Genomic DNA, 25663 nt, shown 5'->3' with positions numbered 1-25663 from the left:
CTTCCTATTAAAATAAAAATACAAGCTTTAATTGTTCATTGGAGCCATGATGGGGAAAGAGCGTCCCTTCCCTCCAGATAGACCACGCTGCTCAGATGTTCATGCGCTTTTTCGTCCCATAGGAAATTTAAGCTGAAGAAATACAAACCGTCTCTTCAACAGCAGTAAATCGATGCAGTGCAGAGAAAACGGGGCTTTCTCTTAGAATTTAACCTCTCTCTCTCTCTCTCTCTCTCTCTTTCTTTCTCTCTCTCTCTCTGTGTGAGATCAGCGACTCAACTGTTGGATGTTGCTAACATTTGTCGCTGCTTAAATTCACTTTTTAGCCCATTTATGCTAAATTCGCTGCGTGGCGGGGGTTAGCTCTGCATACAAAACACTCACTAAAAGCGTCTTAATTGAGTCAGAGTGATTAAAGGCGACGCAGTCTGTGGCTTCAGTCTGTTGAATTAACTTAGCAGAGTTTCCATCAAAGTGAATTTGTGAAAACAGTGTAAGCCTTTTGTCTCTAAAGACATTTCAATCAAGTATCAGATTCCGTAGGAGAAGTAGTTCCCAAAAACCGGTGGAGGAGGAAATCCAAAGTGCTGCTCCATCGACTTGTATATATGCGATTGAGCCGGTTTCAGGGAGTGTGACGTGTTCAGGTCGGTAGATGGATGTCTCGTAAGATTTGATTTACATCACCTCGCCAGAGCGAACCAGAACAACCTGAGAACATTGAAGCGAGATCTTCAGTCTCCAGGTCGTAAAAACATCTGGACCCGTGTGTTACAGCGATCATACATCGATGAGCTATCCTCTCACTTCCTGGATAATGCTCAGAAACAACACCTAAATGATACATGAACATATTATGTTCATGTTTATTTATTGTTAATAAATCTAATGCTTTGTAGATCTGTTATTCGCAATCTGTTAGAAAACACCTTTGGGTTGCCAGGTTATGAAAAATCCATTTGGCTGGTGTTTATCCTCCTCCGGCATGACATTTGATTCGTCTTTTTAGCTCCGACGGACTTTTATCATCTGGAGACGAGATATAAAAGATCTTGACGAGAGCAGACATGATGGATTATGTTAAGAACTCTTCATTAATGACTCGCATTTATGATTGCACAGACCTCACTAACCTTTGCCATCAGCTTTTGCAGAAAGTGCGATGACTTTGACGCTTTATTAGTGATGTTATTAACATTTCTCCACAGTAGAAGTGACATTTTAGTTAGAAAAGTGGAAATGAATGAGAATTTTATTGTTGCTTTATCAACATTTCTTCATTGTTACCATGGAGAAATGATCGAAACTGGCCAAAATAATCTCAACAGCCCAAATGTTGATCGTTCCAATCGTTCCAACTCTTTATAGATTTCCTTTTTTTGTTTTTAATTAAACCTGAAATTGGCGAGATTATAGGCGACCAAACGTCCCGCAGCCGAGTGGCTCCGTTGTTTCTGTCAACCATGAATCTCTCCTGATTATCCAGGGCTGCTAATTAGCTAGCTAGCTAATTCGGCTACATCGACAGTGGAATCTGTGCACCTCGTTAGACGCCACAGAGTTAATTATGCACATTTCTACAGGTTGTTTTCCCAAGAAGAGGCACTGTAGGAAAAGACAACATTTCTTAACAACCACATAAGTATACACCAAAGGTTACTCTGGGAATGATGCATTCAGGTACATGTAGAGGATATCAACATTCTCATTAACAGTGAGTGCAGACATTTGACAAATACTTTCATGGATTTACTGCCTCGTTCTTTTCCACTCATCCCACTAGAAACTAGATTTGCATGTAAAATATTATTTGTCTGCACATAACCTTAACCTCGCCATATATAACTACCACCGGTGACCACCAGGGGGCAGGCTGGCACTCTCCTTCCAAGCAACAAGGGGTTTTCTAGCTTCAAGTCAGGGTAACAGAAGTTTTTTTTTTTTTTTTTTAAGTAGACCTATTTGTCATGTCGTGGGTTTGAGTTTTGAATGGCACCGAAATAGCTCCTCTACCAGAAAGTGACCACTTGTTTCCTGTTCAACCAAGTAGAAAGCCTAAGCTAGTTTAATGTTTGAGTGATGAATGAATAAAAAGCTCTCGCTCCCTCTCTCCCTCCTCCCTCTTTGAGAGGTGATGCGTCTCATCCACAGCCTCTTAATCTGCCTGCCATTGTCTTCTCACCTTCTTTTTTTTTTTTTCCTGTGTGTGTGTGTGTGTGTGTGATTTGTAATCCCTGTCTGCCACCTCAGGCAAATTGGTGGCGATTGCAGTCATCGACGAGAAGGACCCCACAGAGAAGAGTGGCAGGTACAAAGAACACCGAAATTAAAAAGCATGGCTCTGTATAAATGACTCCCATACACTCCCACACTTTGCCGCAATAGTTGTGCTTAAGTGCAAGGCTTTCAAATAACGATAAGAGTTGCTGTCATTGTTTGGATCTTCCCACAAATTGCAGGCACCGACTAAAAAAAGAAGAAGAAAGAAAAAGGGTTAGACGCCGACTCATGTGGTGTTTCACTCTCTTCTCATTTGCTTTTAGATTAAAGAGCTTGATTCAGAGGGTGGCGAAGGAGTACAGAGAACATTTTAACAGGTAAGGCGCAGCAGATGCACGACGAGGTCAAAGATGAATATCCAATTTCTACGTTTATTGTAGGATGGTGCACTTACTGGGGGAATGCCGCCTGTCTATATCCGCGAGCAGGTTTATGCCTTTTTGTCGGGGCACGTCTGTTTTGGTTGAGGTTCAGCAGAAAGGTAATTATGCAAAATGTCAGCTTCCAAATATAGGTGTTCTTTTCAGCTGTCACTCAAAAACTCAGCACGGCTTGTATTAATTCGTAATTTTCTGTTTTCTCCGTCTTCAGTCGGGCAATAACAACTGGAGATGAGATGTTCTCTCTCTCTCTCTCTCTGCCATGTTTGACCTGTTCTTTTCCTGGAGAGGAACTGATTTGACAAAGCACCAAATGAATAAATTGAATAAATAATAACTTAAATATATATATATATAAAATTAATGATTTACTACTACTAATAATAAATTATGTATGTATGTGATGATTTAGTGAGCACAGTAGGTAGGTCATCCTTCAGACGGAGAACCCAGGTTAAAGCAAACGTGTGCTCTGCTGAAGTGGTTTGAATTCAGATGAGGTCGCTGCTCTGTAGCTGACCCTTATCTCTGATCACCCCCCACCCCCACCCCCCCCACCCCCCCCAGCAGGGTGAAGGGGCGTCAAGAGGATTTTTTTTTTTTCTCACAAAGATTAATACGAAACCGACTCACATTTCTCACGTTGTGCTTAAGTTCCTTCCTTATACCCACGTCATCATCGACCATGTTGCTTCATCTGGTAGATTTCTGTATCTCAAACCGCCACGATCAAAGTGTTTCGTCCTCTCTCCAGGCATTCCCATTAGGACTGATTGAATTACACAGATCCCTATCATCAATTAGACTAGTATCCGCTAGTATACACTACCCAGTCCTGTTTTTTTTTTTTTTTTTTTTTTTATTTGAAGACTTTTGAGTTTGAGATTCCCCACTGAGATCAGAGCCGCGTGCAGCGCTCCGACACACTTTTAAACGGCACTTGTAATTACAAAGTCACAGGCTCAACTGTCGCCCCCGGTGGTGGGCGGAGGCAGCGCATTCGACAGATCATAGGTGGTGACTGACATCTGAATGAGCTGACGCCGTTTGATGCGGTAATAAATGTCGAGGTATTCAGCTCACCCACCATTTGTACCATTTTGACAGAACAGTGAATGCAAATCTCAGATCTGAGAGGGAACCCGTCTGTGTGTGTGTGTGTGTGTGTGTTTGTGTGTGTGTGTGTGTGTGTTGTGTGTGTGTGTGTGTGTGTGTGTGTGTGTGTGGAGGGGAGGGGAGGGGGCAGATGCCTACATGTGTGCAAATTGTACTTGTGGGAAAGTTTGATTTTGTCGGTTGGTGGGTGTGAATTGGGATGAAATCCTGCACTGCGACAGGACCAGGCATGAATGTTTATCATGGGTAAAAGCCTGTGCCGTGCTTTTGCCACAAGCTGAAACCCCTTTGACTCGTGACTTCCTGTCCGTAGATAATTCTGGACTCAAAGCAACGAGCACCAGGGGGGAGAATTTTTTAACATTTCAGAACAACCTTACTTAACCTTGCACTAATCAACAGTTTAACTTTAACAATAGATCAAATTACTGTCTCCAGATAGAGGTGGAGAGTGGATGTTAAACTTTCATTTGCTAGAAACACAGCTCCAAGTGTTGCCGGATGTGTAGGTGTGTAACTGTCCGCTCTTATGAGTTGATAATAGATCATTGTTGCCACATATTTTTGCATCAAGTGGATTCAGATTCAATAAAATATTATTGAACGTCAACACCAGATAAAAAATCCCCTGCGGTTGAGAGCGATATTACAATATTGTGTTATCATGGCAACCTTCTCTAACCTGCTCGAGAGGACTGCTGCTTCATATGTGCATTTCTATTTATTACTTTATTAGTTTAATACTAATTTTATTCAAACTGCATCATTCAGTCACTGTGGGTTAATATGCACACAGTCAAATGATGGAATAAAAATAGGAGTTTACATTCACACACACTCACATACTGAGGTCTCTGCAGTAGGAAGGAAACCTGCAGCTTTAAAACCAGGTTTTTACTCTGCCTGAGATTTCTATCAGCAGCTCAGCTCACAACCAGTTAGACACAGTATAGTATACATCATACACATGCTGCGGTTGTTATTTGTTTTGCCGACATTTCAGGTACAGATTTGAGCTGTCTCTTTAAGCTGCCACGAAGCGTAAAGCCTCTTGTTTCAAGGCCTCGGTAAAGTCAGAGCAGAGCTTTTACATGTTGAAATGCTTCATCAATGGTGAAGTATCCACGGTCTCAAAGTCTCTCTTTGCCTATGTAGATGCAAGAATGGCCCAAATCAAAGGCGAAATGCCGGTTCTCACTGTTGGAGATTTCTATCAGCCAACCACCTGTCAGACAGGTGGAACCTCTCTGCGTATACGAACCGACCTCTGGTGCGACCGCTTTCAGAAGATCACACTGACTGAAATTATCCGTCAAAAAATAGATGATGTCTTCTTTTGCGGAGACGCTGAACCAAAGAAAAGTCAAAGAAGGTCAAAGAAAAGTCGGATGCATTGTCTGAGGAAGACGGGGCTTCGCTTTCCGGCACAAAAGACATACCTGCATGTTTATGCTTCGAATAAACATGTTTTACTCTTGACATCATAAAAATAGATGCAGACGACATAATTGTGCAGTCGGGTTTCCTTGCAAAGAAACATTTGTGAAGGTCGCATTTGTATGTACAACACACAAGGTTCAAGGTATGACGACTCCCTTAGTGGTAGTTTCTCTAAAGCACGTGTCAGTTATTAGCGGACTACACATTCTGCCTTTCAGAACGTGACAAAAGTTTGATTACAGCAGGTGATACCTTCGCTTCATGTCACGGCCAGACACCCTTTCCATTGTCCACCACGACACAGAAGCACGAAGCACCACCGTCCAAAACGCTGTTCCCTGCCAAACAGAAACTCACCTACGAGGCCCATTTGTTTGCCGAAAAGAAGAAGTACTGTCTATGTTGAAAAAATGTATCCGTGAAAGGGTGAAAGGCAGCACTTTCTGCAGTTGTCAAGCTTGAGGCCTTCAAATCGATGCGCTGATTGCTGCTCATTCTTATCAAACCTCCAAGGCTTCTTAGATTCATTGGAATCCATGAATCATCATCCCATCTTGGTCTGCAAAGATTTCACATTGTTGGACCTAATTTTCATCTCTCGGCCACAGTGCCGTGTCCGTTCGTGTGTGCTGCATCCCGTCTATTGCATATACGTTGACAGTGTGATTTTATTTATAGATCAAAGGCAGTTTACACCCGACTAATTTATAAGCAAAAATAGCAAAAGCTTAAACCGCAAAACATTACTCAACGCTGAAAGTAACTTTAGGGTTACGTCACGGCTGCTGCAGGGGTTGAGGGTTGAGGGTGAACCTGTAAGGTCTGAGCTGTCTTTGTCTTGTTTTGAAGCTGATGTTTCCTCGTTGTGTTGTGCAGTGTCTTTGTATCTGTGTCACTGCTCAGCTGCGATCAAACCAGACTATCACCGGGGGTTTTAGTGTAGGAAATTGTCAAGATCAATTTTTCTTTTTTGGGCTCCGATTCCCCATTCTGAGTCCGTGAGAGTTTTGTCATTTCAACCTCTGGAAGGTATTTTCAAACTCTTCAAACCTTTTTGGGTGAAAAAGTATTCCATCTGCAGCACAATGAAAAAGGTTTTTAACCCGTTTCCCAAGATGCAACGCTGTCCTGTCCAACTGAAGTGCAACTCATGTGGACACAATAGTCTTTTTGGGGTTTCTGGTGAAACCTTTTTAATAAAAATAAGTGTTTTTAAATGACGTTTGGGTTTTTCAGACAACAGGTTTTAATTATTATTGTGAAATAATTTTAGAGAAACTGATGGTTTCCTCAATATATGCTCATACATGAAAGGCACAAACGGACTCTGGTTTGTTAGAAGATATAAAAACTCCTTTGGTACGAGTCCGTCTACTTTTTTTAAGTAGTCGAACTTATTAACATAATTTTAATCATAATTCCACTGAGTCTGATCATGTTGTCATTACAGTGAAGAGAAACTAAAACATTTGGTAAATGACAGCAAACCCAGGAGAAAGAAACCATTAATTTTAAGGTATTTTTTATGTATTTGATTTATTTATGAGAGAGATGTATAGAGAGAGAGATATGTGTGTATATATATATATATATATATATATATATGTATAGAGAGAGAGAGAGAATACAGTATCACTGTTTTACAGTGTGAGTTAGTTTGCTCTTAGTGGCCAGAAAAACAAAAGAAATAATCAATGAATGTGGTTGTAAATCCTCTCACTTACCGCAGTATCTCACTCGTCCTCTGACTCCATGTGGCGGGAACCACAAGCGAAGAGGTTGGTAAATCTCCTCCACCTTGAAGGCCTCCTGCTCTTTTTCTCCATCGGTGTTGCCGGCGGCTCATCGGTGCGTTCGCAGCTCAGCTGTGGAGACTCAGGTGCTGCTTCGGCCCTCACTTCCTCCTCCTCCTCCTCCTGTCGTGAGCTGTTTGGTTTCTGGAGTTTGGAGTTTTCCTCTTGTAGAGCAGCGATATCTGCCCGCAAGGCTTTTATTTGGTCTTCATAATCCTGGCTGCTCTCTCCTTCTGTGGTCTTCTCCTGCCTCTCTGGTTTTTCTTTAAGCTGTTGGATCATCACCTGAAGGTCGGTATTTGTCTTGCTCTCACACTCCAGGAGTGCGTTCATCTCCTTGTGTTCTTGTTGAAGTTTGATGAAGTCCTCCTGTGTTTCGGAGGCCTCGAGCTGCAGCTCAGCCGTGAGCCTCCTCTCCCGTCTCAGCAACGACCCGAGCTCCAGATTGTGATTTTCCAGAACTTCGCACTTCTTCATGCACCTCTCGTGAGTCATGAGTCGTCTTTTCACCCTCTGCAGTTCCTCTCTGAGCTGCTTCTCATTCTCCCTCATTTTTTCTTTAGTTTTTGTCCTTTTCGTTCGTTCGCTCTGCAGATGTTTGTTCAGCCGTTCGATTTCCTTCAGCAGCACTTTCTCCTTCCTCGCGCCTTTCCGCGAAACACTGGCATAAGAGTTGCTTGTTTTCTGCTTTGAGTACCTCTTTAACAACTCCGTCTCCCTGATCGCTTCATCGTACGTGACAAACATCTTTTTCACCTTGTCCAGATCGTCTCTGAGTGTCTCCTCGATCTCCCTCGCCCTCAGTCTCTCTTCGGCCCACTGAGCCCGTTCGCTCTGCAGAACGTTTTTGAGCCGTTCAAATTCCTCCCGTAAACTTTCTTCTGCTGTTTCTTTCTCAGTTTGCGCCTCATACTGGACATTCATGTGGTGAGCCATGAAGAGATGTTTGTTTTTTCTTTCTTTTTTCTCAGTGTGCTTCAAATCAATTTATGAATTAATCAGTTAATTGATTAATTAAAACGGTTCACTTACAGGCGTGGAACTTCAAATGAATTCTAACGATGATGTTACGATGATGTCACATAGATCAAAAGAAGGGAATTTGAGTGATGATGATGATGATGATGTCATAGCTCAAAGGCGGGGAATTCTAATGGTGATGATGTCACAGACAAAGGAGGGGAAATTCAAGTGATGATGTCGCATAGAACAAAGTGTTACACATCACAGGATCAATCAATCCATCAATCAATCAATCAATCAACATTTCCGATCTTCTGCTGCTCAGCTAACTTTCAAATTGGACCTGCAGGTCGTCAAGATTAATTAGGCAAATTTCATTAATGTTAATGTTAAAATAATAAATGATGAAATAAACTTAGAAGTGGATTAATGGCCCAAGTGTATTAATTTAGTGCTGGTGTAAGAATATCTCGAAGCCGTTGTGAATTAAAAAAATTGTTGACTTTTGTGGCCCCCAGTGGTCGTATGAAGAAAGACACTGATGCCTGGCAGTGAATCCAGTACCACCCCCCCCCCCCCCCCCCCCCCCCCCCCCGTTCATCGATAAATAGGCCAAAAACATAAACAATGCAGCATATACTGCATTGCTTTTGTGCAATCGTTCATTGCTCATCCGTTATTTCTCTCCACAAAAAAAACAAACAAAAAACACCTTTTTATTTTATAGTGTTTCTGCGAGCTTGAAAGCCTCCTGGTGACAAGGGTCATGTGACTTTTACTGTGAAATATTCATGTCTATTATAAACCACCTTGTGTAACGTGGCGCCCACTTTCCCTGGAATTTTAATTCTGTTGAAATGTTGAAAAAAACATCTTTCCTCCCTTGAGAAACATAAGACATGACAAAGAACGTCAATAAATACAAGTATAAATATTTTGTTGACCGGCTAAAAAGGGCACTTACTCATTTCCACAGAGAACATTTAACTACACAGCGAAAATCTTCCATTATTGCACAGTCTGACGGGATTTACCAGAATATCTGTTGCACATTCTTGCTGCAAACCTCATATCGCATACACAAGTTTCTCAGTTACTCATAGTTACTTATTTCTGTGGTTGGCCGGCCTGCTCGGTGGACGGGCCAAGACGTGTCACTGGGAGCAGGGGGTGGGGGAGGGGTGGACATACATGGGAAACGGATCCATAAATATTTAAGTGGATCGTTTTCCAACTATTTCCAAACCACATCTCGCACAGCTGCAGCCTTCAGAGCAAAAGTTACAAACCGACTTTTTGATGAGCTTTTATTCCCGGTCCGACTCACTGTTGTCGGCGAGATCACTAACGCAGAATGATTTTATCACTGCATCCGCTGGATTTATTACATACTGTGGTTCAGACTCTCCATAATCGTGTCGTTGGTAGAAGCGCTGGCAGTATTGTTTAGCGCCCACGGGACAAATGTGCTAGATGTAGCTATGACTCAATATGAATATAATATATATGTAGAGGCCTCTATAATCAGTCATTCAGTGGAAGTCACCGGCTTCCCTGGACTTGTGCAAATCCCCCCCCCCCCCCTTTTCCTCGTCTACCCACAATACACTCTGCTCAGACATAGTGCAGTACAATGAGATACAAATTGAATTCCTCCTCCAGCCTTATCGTTTAGATAAATCACCTGAGTCCTTTTTCTATGCTGGAAAAGATTAGGAGAAGCAGGAGACGGCAGATGACGGAGCTCTGGGGATATATACCCCCCCCCCCCCCCCACACACCCCCACCCCTGCTTATAGTGACAAACGTGATCCCAGGTTTCCACAGCGAGACCATGCAATTCCATTCAACGTGATTTCATATTTGTGTCTTATTGTGCCGGGGAGTTTGTGTCCCGGTTTGTCCGAGGTAAATAAAGTCCAGGGAGACGAGGGGGAGGGGAAAAAAGTGCTCGTTTTATTCTGTTCTGTGTGTTTCTGTTTCTGATGTTCTGTCTCGCTTTCTCATGCCACTGATTTTTTTTTTTTTTTTTTTTGTCTTGCATCTCCAGAGATTTCCAGTTTGGCCACATGGATGGGAATGACTACATTAACAGCCTCATTATGGGGTGAGTGTCTCATATCCAGCCTCCCTTCCCTCTTCTCATGTCACCCTCCTCTCTCTCTCTCTCTCTACCTCTCTCTCTCTCTCTCTCTACCTCGTACCACCTTCTGTCAGCTCCTTATCCAGGTCCGCGCTGACTCGAAAATGCCAGCCTCTGCCATTAAAAGATGCTCTCTCGTGGAGAAGTCAATTACACAGTCAGGAGTGTCATTTCTTTTTCAGAGCTCTCTGCAATTTTAAACCCCCCCCCCCCGCCGCCGCCGCCGCCATCACCACGCACAGACTGATGCACACACTCTTGAAAATCTGCATGAGTGAGAGCAGGATAGACGGGGAATGTATGAGGAATTTACAGATAAGGCTATGGATTAAATCTATAGCAGGCGTGTGTTTTTAATAGCTTGCCAAAGAGCAGCGCTAATGATTCAGAAAGACCCTGCTGCAGTTGAGCCCAGCCAGAGGCCGACTGTTTGGGGTGTCATGCTCGGAGAGGCCCCCCGCTACTGACATCCTCCACTTTTTAATTAGACAGAACCCCGCTAGTGTTCCAGGCCGGCGAGGGCCGCAGCAGCGGGCATGTCTGTTTTTTTTTTTACGTCCACCAACGCACAGTGTCTAATTATGTGCGTCTTTTGTATAATGTTGTGTGTATGTTTGTGTTGAGAATCTGCGAGTACTGCAGGATGTTATTTTAATTTGAGCATGTTATTGTTTGCATGAGAGAGATTATAGCAGACATGGTCTCCCAGGTCCTGTGTAATTAGAAATGTGTCAGTTAGTACAGTAGGAGTCGTATTCAAATCCACATTCGACCGGCACACACACACACACACACACACACACTTAGACAGGCGGGGTGTTTATATTTAAGGATAAAAGAGGTGATTAGCCTTCCTAATTTTGTATGAGTACATACAATGTGTATTTCGCTGGGTTTTACAGGACTGAATTTGGCCGCCGTAGCACAGGATTAATTGCCCTCCTTTTAGGAATGAAATCCTGGCCTGTCAATGTCCACTAATCCTCTCCCTTAGGAGGGCCATGGAAATAAATCTGATGGCTTTTTATCCGTCTTTCTGTCATCACAGCGATTACTGTGTTCTGGCAGCGGTCTGTCTGGTGTAAGGCTGCCCCTGCTTTCACCAGAGGCACACACACACTCACTCATTAACACACACATATATATATATATATATATATATATATATATATATATATATATATATATATATATATATATATATATATACAGTATATACCCACACACAAACAACATGAGCACCACTCTTAAGTCCAAGGCTGCCTCTGCCTCTGTTTAAACGTTGGATTATTGCTAACCCCTCATATGGAATGCATTGTGCGCTGTGAAGCACTAGAGGAAGATGTGAGGTGACTGAAAAGTCTGTGTGTGTGTGAAGGGAAGAGGTGAATGACTAGAAAAATGCTAACTACAGGTCGTTTGATCTGTGTACTAAAGATAGCTTTTGTGGAACCCCTGATGAATTTATTGTGGAACTGGTGTTCAGTACACAATGAATGCCAATTTCATGATTCTTTTGTTTTTTTTGTTTGAGGGTTTAAAAAGAAAGTTTCAACTGATTGTCCAGATTTTATGTCCACATGCAAAATCTATCTATCACAGTTTACAGTTAGGTTTTTAATTACTTCCTTTTTGCAATAATTAACAGTTTCTGGTACTAGAAAACGAAAAGAAAACTGGTAAATGTGGAAAAAAGAACTAATGAACTGCTGATAATGAGCTAGAATCTCACTAATTAGTAGAAACAACAACTAGAGACCAGATTGTGATGGACCACATTTTTGCCATGATGACACACAAGGTAAAAACAATACCAGCCAAACTGAAAAACACCAAATATATGTAGTGGATTAGAAAGAATAATATTTAAGTTAGGTACAAGTACTTCAAAATTATACTTGAATTCCTGAGAGAAAATAAAGAGGGTGACTATTATAGAAGCCAATATCAAAAAGGTAAAAGTCTAGACTTACTAAACCACCACAGCTAGCTAACACTAGTTAGCTTAACTGTCGCTTAAGGCTAAAGTTAGAAACTAGCTAACATTAATTAGCTAAACGGTAAAATAAATCTAAAGTGAGAAACTAGCTAACATTAATTAGCTAAACGGTAAAATAAATCTAAAGTGAGAAACTAGCTAACATTAATTAGCTAAATGGTAAAATAAATCTAAAGTTAGAAACTAGCTAAACGGTAACTTCAAGCTAAAATTAGTAACTAGCTAACATTAGCATTCATCTGTTGACAATTTTCTAAATCTGAAACTCTGAAGCTAAGAAGGTAAAGTGTATTAAACAAGCTAGGTAGTTAGCTACTGCTACTAACATTTACCTTCATTGTCTCAATTTGCCTGCGTGATGCGCCGGAGCAGAGAATGTCATGGTTTAGAAAATGGTACGGTCCACCTCAGGGGTGTCTGAAATCATAGAAGATCCAGGCATGAATATGGGAAATATATTGTATGTAATATTTTACAATTACAGGTAAGAAGGTTAAATGTTTCCATCCCCCTGAACTGTTGCTTTTACCTCTTTTGGAGGACGTCCAAGTCTTAATCACGTCAAATATGAAAACGATATTTTAGGCTAATGCCAAACTAGGCTTGGATAAACTTTCTGCATGCTTTTAATATAAAAAAAAAAATTCCCTAATTATATGGCAGCTGTTTTTCGGCAGCGGAAAGGGAAAAAAATGTGCGCCTTCTGCCAGTTGTAATTCTATAGAGTACAGTATATAGCCCTTCATTATGGGCAGCAAACCCCCAGCAGTCCCTCGCACACAGAGGTGAATAGGCTAATCCATATTTATTTTAAATGGATGCCATCTGTTGGAATAGGCTGAATGTCAGATGGAGATGCACATTCATAATGTGTGTGTGTGTGTGTGTGTGTGTGTGTGTGTGTGTGTGTGTGTGTGTGTACACATGTAATTGCGAATCTCAGCTGGAAAGAGTGGCGAGATGTTGTGTGTTTGCACTCCTGATCTCAGCTGGGTGGTGGACTGGGACAGTGATGGATACGTGTGCATGGGTGTGCAATTTGTTGCCGGGTTGAGTCACACGGCGGGGATGTGAGGTGGCGGAGGCGTGATGGACTGTTTGTGTGCACCTGTGTGTGTGTGTGTGTGTGTGTGTGTGTGTGTGTGTCCAAGCGCTAGGACACCTTATCTAAGCCACGCTTTGGTGTTGTGCAAAACATGTGAAAGAGGGATTGTTTATTTGACCTTGTTTGTTATTTCAGAGTTTTGTAATTCCTCCGCTGATTTGTCAAAATAAGTGGGCCGGAGATGGAACGGTGTGTTACGCCTCCGCCTCTGTATTTTCTGTTCAAATGCTCACTGGACCACTGGGCGTCTTTGTATATGTTTTGTATGTGTCTCAGTATTGATGCAGAGTTGCTTTCCCCTGGACCCCCTGTGTTTCACTTGTCAGCTGTAATTTGTAAAGGTCTCTTTAAATGTGACCAGCACAGACCCATAAAGCCCCTGAGTAGCACACTGTTTGCATAAAAGATAGAGGAAATGCCACGCTGAAATAGGCCAGGCTGCGTTGCCTTTTCTCCCTTTTGAAAAAAATCCCCTCTTTGAAAGAACACCCATGGGAAAAGTTAGGTTGCTCTGAGCACAGAGGGGTTTGTTTATCTCACTATTGTGTTACCATTTGTTCTTTAAGAAACCACAATTTGTTCCCATCTAATGATGCGCTTTGATAACGGCGAGCCGAGCCGGCGCTGAGGTTGAGAAGATTAAAAGCTGAGTTTCCTGTTTTTCCCCCTGTCCCTCAGCGAGGTGACGGTGCCCTCTGTCGTCATCCTCAACACATCCAACGAGCAGTACTTCCTGCCCAGCGAGCCGACGGACACCCTGGAGCAGCTGGTCCAATTCATCAGCAGCGTTTTGAACGGCTCTGCACAGGTCCAGATCTTCTCCTCTTCCCTCCCTCCCTCCCCATCTCTCTCCTGCTTCCTGTTTAGGCATTCAGCTCGGTGGACACCCCCCCTCTCCCTCCCTCTTCCCTGGGGTTGTACCATTGTAATCACACTAGTAGTCCTCATTAATCAAGCATGTTGCTTTGCATTTTAAGTCCCCTGTGGAAAATATTTTCCCCAGATGAGGTATATTTCCAATCTCCTTTTACATGTTTAGATTTCATATTGCCGTCCCCCCTGAACAGATTATCCACAATAATTCCATCTTCTAAGTAAAACACCGAGATTACTACATGACCCTGTACTATAGTGTTCACACTAATCTGGAAAAGAAATGTCATCGCTTCCCCTGCGCTACACTTAACGTCACCAGATGTATGAAACCATAAGCCAAACAGCCAGAGGTCCTGTCCTTTTTTATTTTTTTCCAAGAAAGGTCTTGGCTATTTTCTGCTTGGCAAAACAAACCACCTCCCACCAAATAAACAGCAACAGAAACCTTCATGTTCCCTGCAGCCAAAACTCAGGACAGTTTCATCCTCTTCACGTCATGCTGCTAATGTCTGCCAAGAGGTGCCTCGAGGCTGGTTTGTGCTCCGTGTAGAAACACAGAATAATGTGTGATAAATGCATTAAATTAAATTTAAGATAATGCAAACTCTGCAAAAAAAAAAAAAAAGTTATAATAGTGTTAGATTTTTCCATAGTCATGAGCAAAGTTGTAGAATTTTTGAGTGTATTTCATAACTAAGGTACGACGACGTGTTTAGCCACGCATGAAGCATGAACCAGCCAGAGGACGGTGGAGCTGACAGACTTTTTAAATCCCTACTCTCTGCTCTTGTGGTACATAGACCAACTACAATTTCTTTAAGTCCTCCGTCTTCTTGCCTGTTTGCAATTGAGAAAGAACTCCAGCAACATGCTTTGAAAATGTTTCTAAAAAACTTCTCAAACTACTTATGCAGTCCTCGCACGGCGCAGGCCTGAGCAACAGCTGCTTCCACGAAAATTATCTCATGCCCACCTTCAGCTCCTTTCGCACAAAGTCCTGCTTAGTCAGAGCTCACTAATTGGCCATCCTGATGAATTAGCATCAGGACAGATCACTCATTGACTGCCCAGGTGCTTCTGCCAGCAAATGAGCTCAGACGGAGCAGAACCGCTGGACAGTGAACAAACCAGAGTCGAGCACATCAGATAATTTTGTGCAGGGAAGCGGTTAATGAAACAATATTTTAAATGTCTGGGATGTAGTGAGCGTATAACTGGGCACCTGACACTATATTATTCAGTGTGGGTACTGTGTGAGCAGTCGGAGAAGATTTTATTGACATGTTGACAATTAATTTTGTTTACGGATTGTCCCCAAGTAATTGCATCACATTGTAGATGCCAAACTTAAGAATGGATGAAACCCTGCCTCTGTGCTACATAGGTGGTGAATATAAAAATTGGGATGGGCTAGAAATAGAAATAGCTCTGTTTCCATTCCATGATCTCTCTCCCTGCAGGCATATGGAGGCGATGGCATCATTCAGAGGATCAAACGTGTGGCCTTTGATGCCAGATCCACCATTATGGTAAGTTGCAGAGGGTTCCTTCTGGGCTGCTACATGTAGACACTACTAGAGAGTATTTCCTAAGGGTTTACGAAGCTCCAGGTTCCAAATGCTCAAACGTAAGTGCTTAAATGAAATGCACACGAGGTTAAATCTAAACCATTTAACAATGAATAATCATATTTATAATATAATAATAAACAAAATAGTTGAAAACAAGTCGGTTTGCATGATATCATGATCATCATCATCCCAGCGAACAGAAAATAAAGCTCCAAAAACCACTTCAGATATCTTCAGTATCAGTTTATAATGTTATTTTTTTAAATAGATATGGTACTGAAGCTTTACTTAAAGGAGCTATTTGTAAGTTTTGCTATTGCTACATAGCCAGTGTTAGCAACAGCTGTTTACTTAGCAGTCTTGCCAAGAGCCTCAGCCATTGTTGCGTTTAAAAAAACAAGAGGTCACACTACGTCATCTGAAAAGCGTTACCTCTTCAGTGTAGCCTGGGCGCTACAGTGACTCGGTATCGGAAAGTGACGAGGGGGTTTAGCTGGACTGGAAATAGCTAGTTAGCATGCTAACTTCAGTAGAAAAAAAAAAAGTGATAGAAATAGAAGCAAAACAAGAGCGTTTGCTTTTCTACCTCTTGCTGAGTAAAGGAATAAAGTTTGATGCTGAACTTGCAACGTTTCTTCTAGACTGGTAAGTGAACAGCTGCTAATGCTAATGTTAGCTATGTAGCAAAAGCTAAACTTACAAATAGCTCCTTTAAACCAGGATTAATAGATTAGTTTGGCCACTTAGGAGCAGCACAACAAGCTGTAAACATAATGCTCACATAAACCTTAATAAAGCTGATACAGGAAACTTCCAGCGGACATCTAGCAACATTAGCATTAATATGAAGTTGCATTTCTGGCTACCTTATGAATTTTAGTTCAATATACACACAACTTTTAGTTCCGTGTTGTTCCCCACCAGCTGCCGAGGGAGATATCTGGTTCTTTAGCTGCTAAATGCTCCACTACGGTGGAGACACCACTTCGTCTGTTGTTGGCTGAACAACGCTCATCTCTCTGTGGGTCTGTCACCACTGACCTACTGCTACCAAGCTGAGATAGCTTTGCTCCAGCTCTGCTGAAATACACGTTTCTCTTTACCTCTGTAATTAAACCATTTGTTATTACACGCCTCACCTTGACCGTGTTTCCCATTAAAGGTAAATACTATATATATATATATATACTGCTCCAAGTTCTGTAACAGTGTAGGATGAATGCACGAGTGCCCTTCATGTTCCCGCTGGGAGAATAGCAGCGTTCAGAGGACTAGACTGGGCGTACAAGTGAGAATATGCAACGCAGGCAGAAACAGTGTGGGACAGAGAAACGGGCAGCAGAGTCGGAGAAGGTGGGTCAGGAGGCCGAACTCGTTTTTCCTCCCACTTTTACTCTAAAGTAGTCGGTTCTTTTGGGAGAACTGGTGTTTGTTTTAGCAATGGTTTGATAGGAATGTAAATACAGCTGTGTTGTAGTGCTCCTCAGTTGACACAGTTGTACTGTAAACACGGGGAAGGCTTAACCCTGCCCTGAACACTGTCCTTAAGCGGATGTAGAGAACTCCCAAAAGAAAATTTAGAAATAAGCTGACATAGAAAGTAAAGTGGCTTAACCTTAAAGCACTAAAAAAAAAAAAGCTTTTATAATAATTTTTTATTGATGTTTTAATGCTTTTGCTGTCAGGTTTGACAGTTGGAATAACACATGTCAGACAGGTGAAGATTTTAATTAAAAAAAACTAAACAAATTAAGCTGTTCAAAAGTGCGCAGGGTTTAAAAACATTAATTTGTTATTTGCAGCTGCACAAACGTAAGTATCCATGTGTGAAGAAAATGCCGTTCTCCTCTTGTGTTCCTAAATTTAGCGAGCTGCAGGCATCATCGTGGCCAGTCCCGCTCACAGTGACAGGATATGAAACAGAGCAGATAGGCAGCGGCCATCACCTTGCCCCCGGAGAGACGATCTAAATGCAAGTCTGACAGGAGCATGAGGAAGCAGCCACATTAGGCCCAATGACTCACAGCCCAGCTGTGTTAGCATAGCATACCCATCTCTACCTCATCTAGCGTCACCGAGCACCAGCAATTACCATCCCTCTTCCAGTGGCAGTGACTGGAGGGAACGTGAATATTTCTCGTCTCCTCAGCTCAATGGCTGACAGACGTTGTGACAGAATACTCCCTTCTAGGTGCATTGTCTCTGATGGATCCTGCTATATTAAGGCCAGTCGACTCCTTTGTCACCAAGCTCATTTTAGGAAGATCTTATGAAGTTGTTCTTCAGTCACTCGGCTGCTGTTGAACCCACAGGAAATGAGGGAGTGTGGGTTTTGCAGCAATCGGAGCAGTTCATGTCATAAAATTGTTCAATTTCATGTGGAGGTTCAGGATATTGATGTGAATGAGAGGTGCCTTTATCACAGCAAGGACTGGCTCCACAGAAAGTTCAATTCACAATATAAAAATAGATAATAATAGTAAATAGATGAAGTGACAATTTAAATGTACCAGTGATTCACTCTCGAGAAATATGTAAAGAGGTTTTTAATCTTGTTAACATCCATATGATGTTTTTTATATAATACAAGACTGGACTTCAATGACAGTCTCATAAAAACAGATTCAGACAGGCAGGGATTCATACATCACAAAACTAAGGAACCAATCCTGTCAACTTGTGGAGACGAGGGGCGGGGCTAAATAAACCCGAAACCTTGTCAGTACAGATAACGAGAGTTTGCATTAGCACAACCGCTAACACTTTGTCAGCCACTGCCTGTTACAAGCTAACAAACAGCATAAACGGATAAAAGATGCTAACCGTTCTGATACGTCTTCTAGTTGCTGATTTTGGTCACAACAAACTCCCCAAGTCGCTCCGATGTTTCCTCCGCTGACCATCTTAATACGCGCTGCTCTTTCACCTGTCAACCTAGCGCAGGCAGTGGTGGTGGGCGGGGCATGTGGGCGGGGCATACGGCCTGATCCAGAAGCGTAGATGTGCTTCCATCCCCAGTTTTTGATTATTCTTATTCACTTTATATGTGGGGAAAACCATTTTAAACAAAATATTAATCATAGCTGAACATTTTTACATAGTTTAAAACATGCCTGGAGGGGGACTTTAAAGTATGTGTGTGCATGCGGTGGAGTTACTGTGTGATCATTTTTGGTCATGGGTGGGGATGGGAGGATGGAAAGATGGAAATATGATGCAAAAAATATCTTCAGACAGACTGGTGTATAAAGGTGGACCTCTTGCTTGTGTTTGAAGTGCGAGAGTTCTTTATTTATTTCACTTCAAACTCCACGATGTAACAGAACAAGAGACCCAAAGGATTGCACATAAAAGAGTAAACCTCTCCAATCTGGTCATCAGCGTAAAACAAAAGGAAAAACAAACATGACAGCAGAGTACAAGAGAGAACACAAACAGTATAACATAATACAGACTTTCTAAAATTACACGACATAAATTTAATTAATGCTCCGATGTTACAGCGTGCCCCTGTTTCTGCAAATGATTTGTGACCTGCCTTCTAAACACAGTCGCTAAGCTTAATGGCGTAATGCAAATGAATGAATAAATGAATGAATAAAAATGCAGTACATCCGCTAAAAACATAAAAGCCTGTCTGCGTTTTCTCCACACAAATATTTTTTTGATCTGCCCTCCAAACAGGATTTTCAATTCAGTCTACATAATGGCTAATGGGAGGCTTTTTACTACTGCAAACACCGGCTGTTTGAGAGAGATGTAACGCTTATTCCACTTATTAGTAAATAGTCAGAAACTCACTCCAGGACTGCTCTGTTATACCGAACAGGCTTAGTGGAATAAAAGACATTGAGATTCATTATTAGGGCATTTTGTTGATTAATGAGTGAACTTAAGAAATAAGGTCAGGGTTGGGTTGACTCATTAGAGCTGTGGGCCACTGTCTGTGCTTCTCGTTTCCTCTAAGCACTCATCATTTACAGTGCACATGGCACACTACACATGGCGCCTTCATTAGATTCTGCCCAGAGCGCCAGACACTTAGCGGCGAACATTACATTACATTTTGTTTTTCTTCACTGATTCAGCTTCACATTGTATTCATATGTCAGCTCCTTGTTGTTGTGTGAAGTTATTGAAGAGGGAAACAATAACTTCACACAGATGTCTTCAGACGTATCTCTGCAAAACATGTTTTGTTGAACAGTTTTTGCTGCAACAGAGGAGGTTGAATAAAAACCAATCGAGAAAGGCCGTACTCGGGAATATTTTTTTATCCCGTTATTTCGAGATAACGAAGCTTTGTTTCTCAGAGTAATTAAGTATCCTATCTCGAGAAAACATAGCTTTGTTGGGATTAAAAAAAAAATTGAAACGAATTGCTTAAGAACCTGGAGATAGTGACGAGTGTGGACCGCCAAACAAAGTATTAATGAGGTAACACTCGTACGTCCTCCAGGGTGCGTCAGTACACCGAGCACACTTCACCCCGGTGTGAAGTAGTTCCCTAAGTTTAAATGCTGGAGCTGCCTTCGGACCCTTCTCACGTCACTGTGCACACTTAAGTTGATCGGACTGTCGAGCAAATTAGCATTTTATCAAATTAGCACACAGTGACTCCACCGGGGGAGCTGCAGGTCAGGAATCTTGCCTGGAACAAGACCAGATCCAGAGTTTGCAAGTGAAAACGCTTTTAATTTAATGTGTATATTTACATTGTTTGCACAGTAAAAAAAAAATGTTAATGTTCTTGTGTTTTTTGAGTAAACAAACTTGAATTGAGAAAGCAAGCTTGTATATTGTCCTCACTATCGTCCTTTCTCTCTGTTTCTCTATTGTTCTTCTTCTCTGTCAAACTTTACTTTTGTCACCGTACTCTCCCTCCCTCCCTCCCTCCCTCCCTCCCTCTCTCCCTCTCTCCCTCGTCCCCTTTTTTGTCTTCCTTTCATCTTTTCCTTTCCAACATCAGTCAGTGTTTCGCAGCTCTCCACTGCTGGGCTGCTTCCTGTTCGGCCTACCGCTGGGTGTAATTAGCCTGATGTGCTACGGCATCTGCACAGCTGAGTCAGATGACGGTTCGGATGACATAGATGCGCTCAAGAGGGAGGGCCTGACTGACGAAGAGGAGGAAGAGGAGGAGGAGAGGCAACGCGCCGCTGAGCTGGAGGGCCCCGAAGAGGGAGAGAACGAGGAAGAGGACGCTGGAGAGAAGAATCCTGGGGAGAAGAAAACAGATTAACGCAGGGGCTCCACATAGAGGATGATAGGCCTAGTCAAATGCAGTGAAATGAAACTCAAAGACATATCAATGTATTACTGTTCTGCTTTGGTTTTCATCTCACTTCCCATCAAAGCCCCTCTAGCACAGACTCTCCTATCTACGAGTTGAGTGTAAGGTCAGCTGCTCAGTGAAGCCATCGAATCACGTTTAAAACTAACAGCCTTTCCAGTGACGGAGTGTAAACACGGGATAATAACTTTATTTGTATCGCACTTTTCAAAACAAAGTTACAAGAGGAAGAAGTTACAAAGTTGCTTCACAGAGCGATGGAATAACGAAAGATTAATATGAATAAAAACGTAGCGTAGAAACATTAAGTTACAATAAATATCACAAAAAAGAAAGACAGGAAGTAGATTGTTAAAAACATTAAAAAGTCGAGTACCTGTCGCCTCTAGTCACTAACCTCGACCATGTTACGAGAAGAAGGGATGGCTGTGAACCAAACATACACACTTATTTATTATGATTCAACCAACCAGTGGTCTGTTCCACGTGTGACCCTTTCTCTGACATCGTTAGGTCGTTCTTCTTTTTATTGTCACATCCCGCTCTCTTCTGGTTTTTATTTTAGTCTACTTTGCTATAATATCCTACAGTAGTAGAAACCGATGAATCTTGCTTTCAAATTGAATAGAACATAAATACACTGAGAGATTTTGTATACCTCTACCCCACCCGACCCAAAGTGTAGGCTCATCATGTATAGTGATTGATGTGTGTAGAAAGCATAGGGAAGTGCCCAAGAAGGAAAATCTGCCATAAATGAATTGTGCTTTTTATTTTTTCTTCTTTTTTTTTCTCTATTGTCTGATATTGCCTGAAAAAATATTTCTTCTTCTTTCTCTTTAGGGGTGCAAAGTGTCAAGACAGTCACGCATTTCAACTTATTTCTCACGCCAGCCACCTGTTAGTGTCCATTTATGGCAACAGCTGATGGGGGGGGAAAAAAGCTGGAATGGTAATTGGTATCAGTCTGTCTGGTACTGGAATATGGCACTTTTCTTTCTTATTTTTATTTTTTTACCCATTTCAACCCAACATGACCAACCTGCGAAAGATTCTTATTTATAGATGGGTTGTACCTATACAGCAGAATCCTATAACATGCATCAGTAGCTCCTGCTGCTCTTAACAACTCATATTCCTCAGATAGACTGACTCTGTCTGTTTCCATATTTCAGTCTGTCCTCCATCACTGGTTTCTATATTGAATTCAGTTGGCAGGTTGACGTTTACATCCTGATGCACTGAGACATATACTAAGCACACAAAATATTAGGACTGTCTTCCTACTCCTGAGTTCTGCCCCTTTTTTGTTACAGTACCACTATTGTCAGTCGGCTACAGGCTTAGAAATCCTTCCCTATCCTATTTTCATACCCTCGTGACCAAAGTGTATGTAATAGCAGAAATCAAGTAAAGGTTATTGCTTTCTCTTCAATTTACCTGGCCGCTTATTTCATGGGAAAAAAAAAAAAAGTGTTCCTAATATCTGCTACAGCGAGCTTGATACCATTTTGATGAAAAATGCACAGTTGGATTTGGGGCCAGTGGTGCTTCAGTGGCAGCTCCGGCAACTTAGAGCACCTGAAAACATGTTTTTATTATCTTTATAGGCTAATGTGTAAAATTAAATGTCTTGTGTTAAATTATCAGATTTGATTGACATTGGAATTTCCGTAGCAACGAAAGCCAATTTCCCAACAGCCGTGGTTAGATTTTACCCTTGATTGGTGCATGGGAATACCTGATATTGCCTTTTTTTTCCGATCAAAACGAACTGTTGAGAAGAGCACTGTCTAAACACTGATTTAATTTAAAGCAATTGTGAGGAATACGCTTTTTCACTTGCTGAGAATTAGATGATAAAGTTAATGCCACTCTCATGTCTGTAAGAAGCCAGTTTCCTCTTTAGTTTTTGTACAGATTAAAGGAGCTATTGTACGTTCTGCTATCGCTACCAGAGCTAGCATTAGCATTAACAGCTGTTTACTTATCGGTCTAGGAGAAACGTTGCAAGTTCAGTGTCAAATTTCATTCCTTTATTCACCTCTAGCGGTGGAAAGCAACGCCAATGTCAACTCTTGTTTAGCTTCTGGTTTGATCACTTCTTCTGCTGAAGTTAGCATGCTAACCAGCTAGCCCCGTGCCATCTCATCACTTTCCGATACCGAGTCACTGTGGCGTCCTGTCTGCCCTGAAGAAGAAGCGCTGCTCAGAGGGCGTTTTATACGCTCTTGTATATTAACGCAATGATGACTGAAGCTCTCGGCAAGTGACCATCAGCTGATTGGCCGCTCGCTCTAGTTTCATAAAAAACTGCAGACATGAGAGTGGTGGCGATCTTCCATAAATTTAATGTACAGAGCTCCGAAGTTAAGTATACGCTTGAAAAGAGTAAAAGAGGATATGTATCAAGGGAACTATCAATACATGGTGATGACCGAGCGTCAAAGTTCATTCTTGACCTTGGGAACAGTTAACAGAGTAATCCTGACTCAAGAGGTTGACTTCTTAGCTTTTTCCTGAGCTTTCAACCACACGTCAAGTAGTGACAGCTGAGCAGACGACTAAGCAGACCTCGAGTTCAGATAATTTTCAAATGGTTATGAATGTTTTGAGCTGTTTATTATATATATTTGAGTAAAAGCAATCCCTAATCCTTACCCCAGTTCTATAACCTTTTTACAAAGTGTAGCCGAGGAATAAGATGGTTTCAGGTTTCGTTTTTCAGTGGTACTCATTTCATTGTGCTTTTGCAGCTCTTGTAACTTGATTGACTTAGGCACCTCAACCTAAGCACACCTGTTTTTTTTTTTTGTTTTGTTTTTTTTTTATATATACAGAGGTTATCTGTATTATTACTGTGAAACTGCACTAAAGGAAACCATGCCCTCGTCTTGCCTTCTGGTCTTTGTAGTTGCCTATCATTCTCTGCCAAACTTCCTCTTTGGGTTTGAATTGAGAGTGTCACACTTTATTACAGGTTTGAAAGATTGAAATAAAGATTGTCCTCTTTTTTTCTTGTTGACTGGTATCTTTTGTCATGTCTGATATACCTCTCTTCCATTTTGACATCTAGTTCTTCATCTATCTCCAGTTATCACTCGTATAAATGTTTTTTTTTTTTTTCTGCCAGTCTGATTTTAGGTAGAGGTGTCTACTCAATTATGGGAGAGATAATCAAATTTTTGGAGATCTAGGTTTAACCGCGGCTGATTGCATTGCTTGATTTGAAAACTCATTTATTTCTTCTCTTTAGGGAATGACAGGGCTCCCAAGTCAAACTGAGAAACGTGACTTTACATAATGAAAAAGCACAATGTCACAATATACTTCCTGAAGCCTGGCCCTCACACTGATAAAAGGGGGGGGGGGGGGGGGGGACCAATGTGTTGCTGTTGGGAAGTTTGATTGGCTGTTTTCAGGTTTGACAAAGGAGAGGAACGTTCATTTTCCATTGGATGTCATTTCAGGGATAAATTACCACAAAGGGGGAGATAATATATTACTACATCAGAATCAGTGTCATTGAGTGGTGCTGATGCAAAAAGTAATTCATCGCTCAATTACCTCGCCATATATTCTGAGAATGAGTTTCATCGTGTGGCAAATGAAGGAGGGCTGCTGTCTCTTTTCTTACAGAGAACCAACAATCTTGTGCACCAGACAAGGTCAATTACACTTTGCTGCTCGTCCTGACGCCTTTCTTATGTTGAAATGGCAAATTAAGGCAAGATAGTAATCATCTCATCTCTGACTCACATGGGGGGTATTTAACAGTTTGGGGTGGCCTGCAGGGTCAAGGTAAGATGGTTATTCTAGTTAATGCTTAGGTCTTGTATTTCAAGGTTGTTCTGAGCTCAGTTTGTGCCACTCAAGATGAGAAATGGCTGATTAGCTTTGAGTCTTTGCAGATCCTGCTAGAAATGCAACCCCCCCCCCCCCCCATTATGGCTGATAGATGGCTGCAGCTGCTAAAGTCAGTCTGTTTTCTGCCATTTAAAAACAAAAAACAAAAACCTCAACCACAGAAATTGTCGGTGCATTTGCCCTTTTCAGATATCACATCCCATCAGAAGACCGCTCGCTTTTGTGTGTGTGTGTGTGTGTGTGTGTGTTTCCCCCCCCCCATCATCAGCTGTTAGATAATTTCTCATAGCCCCGTCTCACTATTTCTGGTGCTGCGATTTCACGTCAACGGTTCAACTGGGTTTAATAGCCGCTTGTTAACTTGTCAGATAGATGGAGCTTGTTGCTGTTGTTTTCCTCTGAATGACCTGATATTTTGAGAAAACTTTTCAACTTCAGGGCTGTGTGAAAATGACTTCATGCGAAGATGTTTGCTGCCCATCAAAGCTGTTACAGATTCTCCTGCAGAGAAAGCCAGTGGGAAATAACAAATTAGAGTAAAAAAAAATACACCCCGTTTCTGAAAAATAACAGAGTAAACAACGTTTATCTGAATTAAGCATTAAAACTTCATTATTTTGATCAGCAAAATGGAAAAAAAACTCAGAATATCATGCAACATTTTATTGTACTTTGGGTTTTGTAACATATAACTCTGTTAGCGGGTCGTGTGCATACACCAGCTAGCTAAGCTATCGGATAGTTAGCTAGCTAATCAAGCAACCGGGTTTTTATTTTATTTTGTTGTTGTTGTCTCTAGGCAGAGAAAGGGAAATCTTGCTCATTCATTGGTTAGGAGTT

At 41.7% G+C, this 25663-nt stretch overlaps 1 protein-coding gene across 1 annotated transcript in view; it reads left to right on the top strand.

The window, feature by feature from the left end:
• LOC130161316 (protein disulfide-isomerase TMX3-like) overlaps nt 1-23970 on the top strand; it is a 36604-nt gene extending 12634 nt beyond the window's left edge. Inside the window, exons 11-16 of the mRNA XM_056364533.1 lie at nt 2251-2308; nt 2544-2597; nt 10023-10079; nt 13898-14027; nt 15556-15624; nt 20636-23970. Coding sequence (XP_056220508.1) covers nt 2251-2308; nt 2544-2597; nt 10023-10079; nt 13898-14027; nt 15556-15624; nt 20636-20905 — 638 coding nt within the window. The 3' untranslated portion in view covers nt 20906-23970. The remainder of the gene's footprint in view (nt 1-2250; nt 2309-2543; nt 2598-10022; nt 10080-13897; nt 14028-15555; nt 15625-20635) is intronic.
• Nucleotides 23971-25663: the final 1693 nt, after the last annotated feature.

This window comes from Seriola aureovittata, chromosome 20 (assembly GCF_021018895.1).
Source record: "Seriola aureovittata isolate HTS-2021-v1 ecotype China chromosome 20, ASM2101889v1, whole genome shotgun sequence".
Lineage (NCBI taxonomy): Eukaryota > Metazoa > Chordata > Actinopteri > Carangiformes > Carangidae > Seriola > Seriola aureovittata.
The sequence above is the reverse complement of the archived record's forward strand: the minus strand, read 5'-3'. Positions and strand labels throughout refer to the sequence as shown.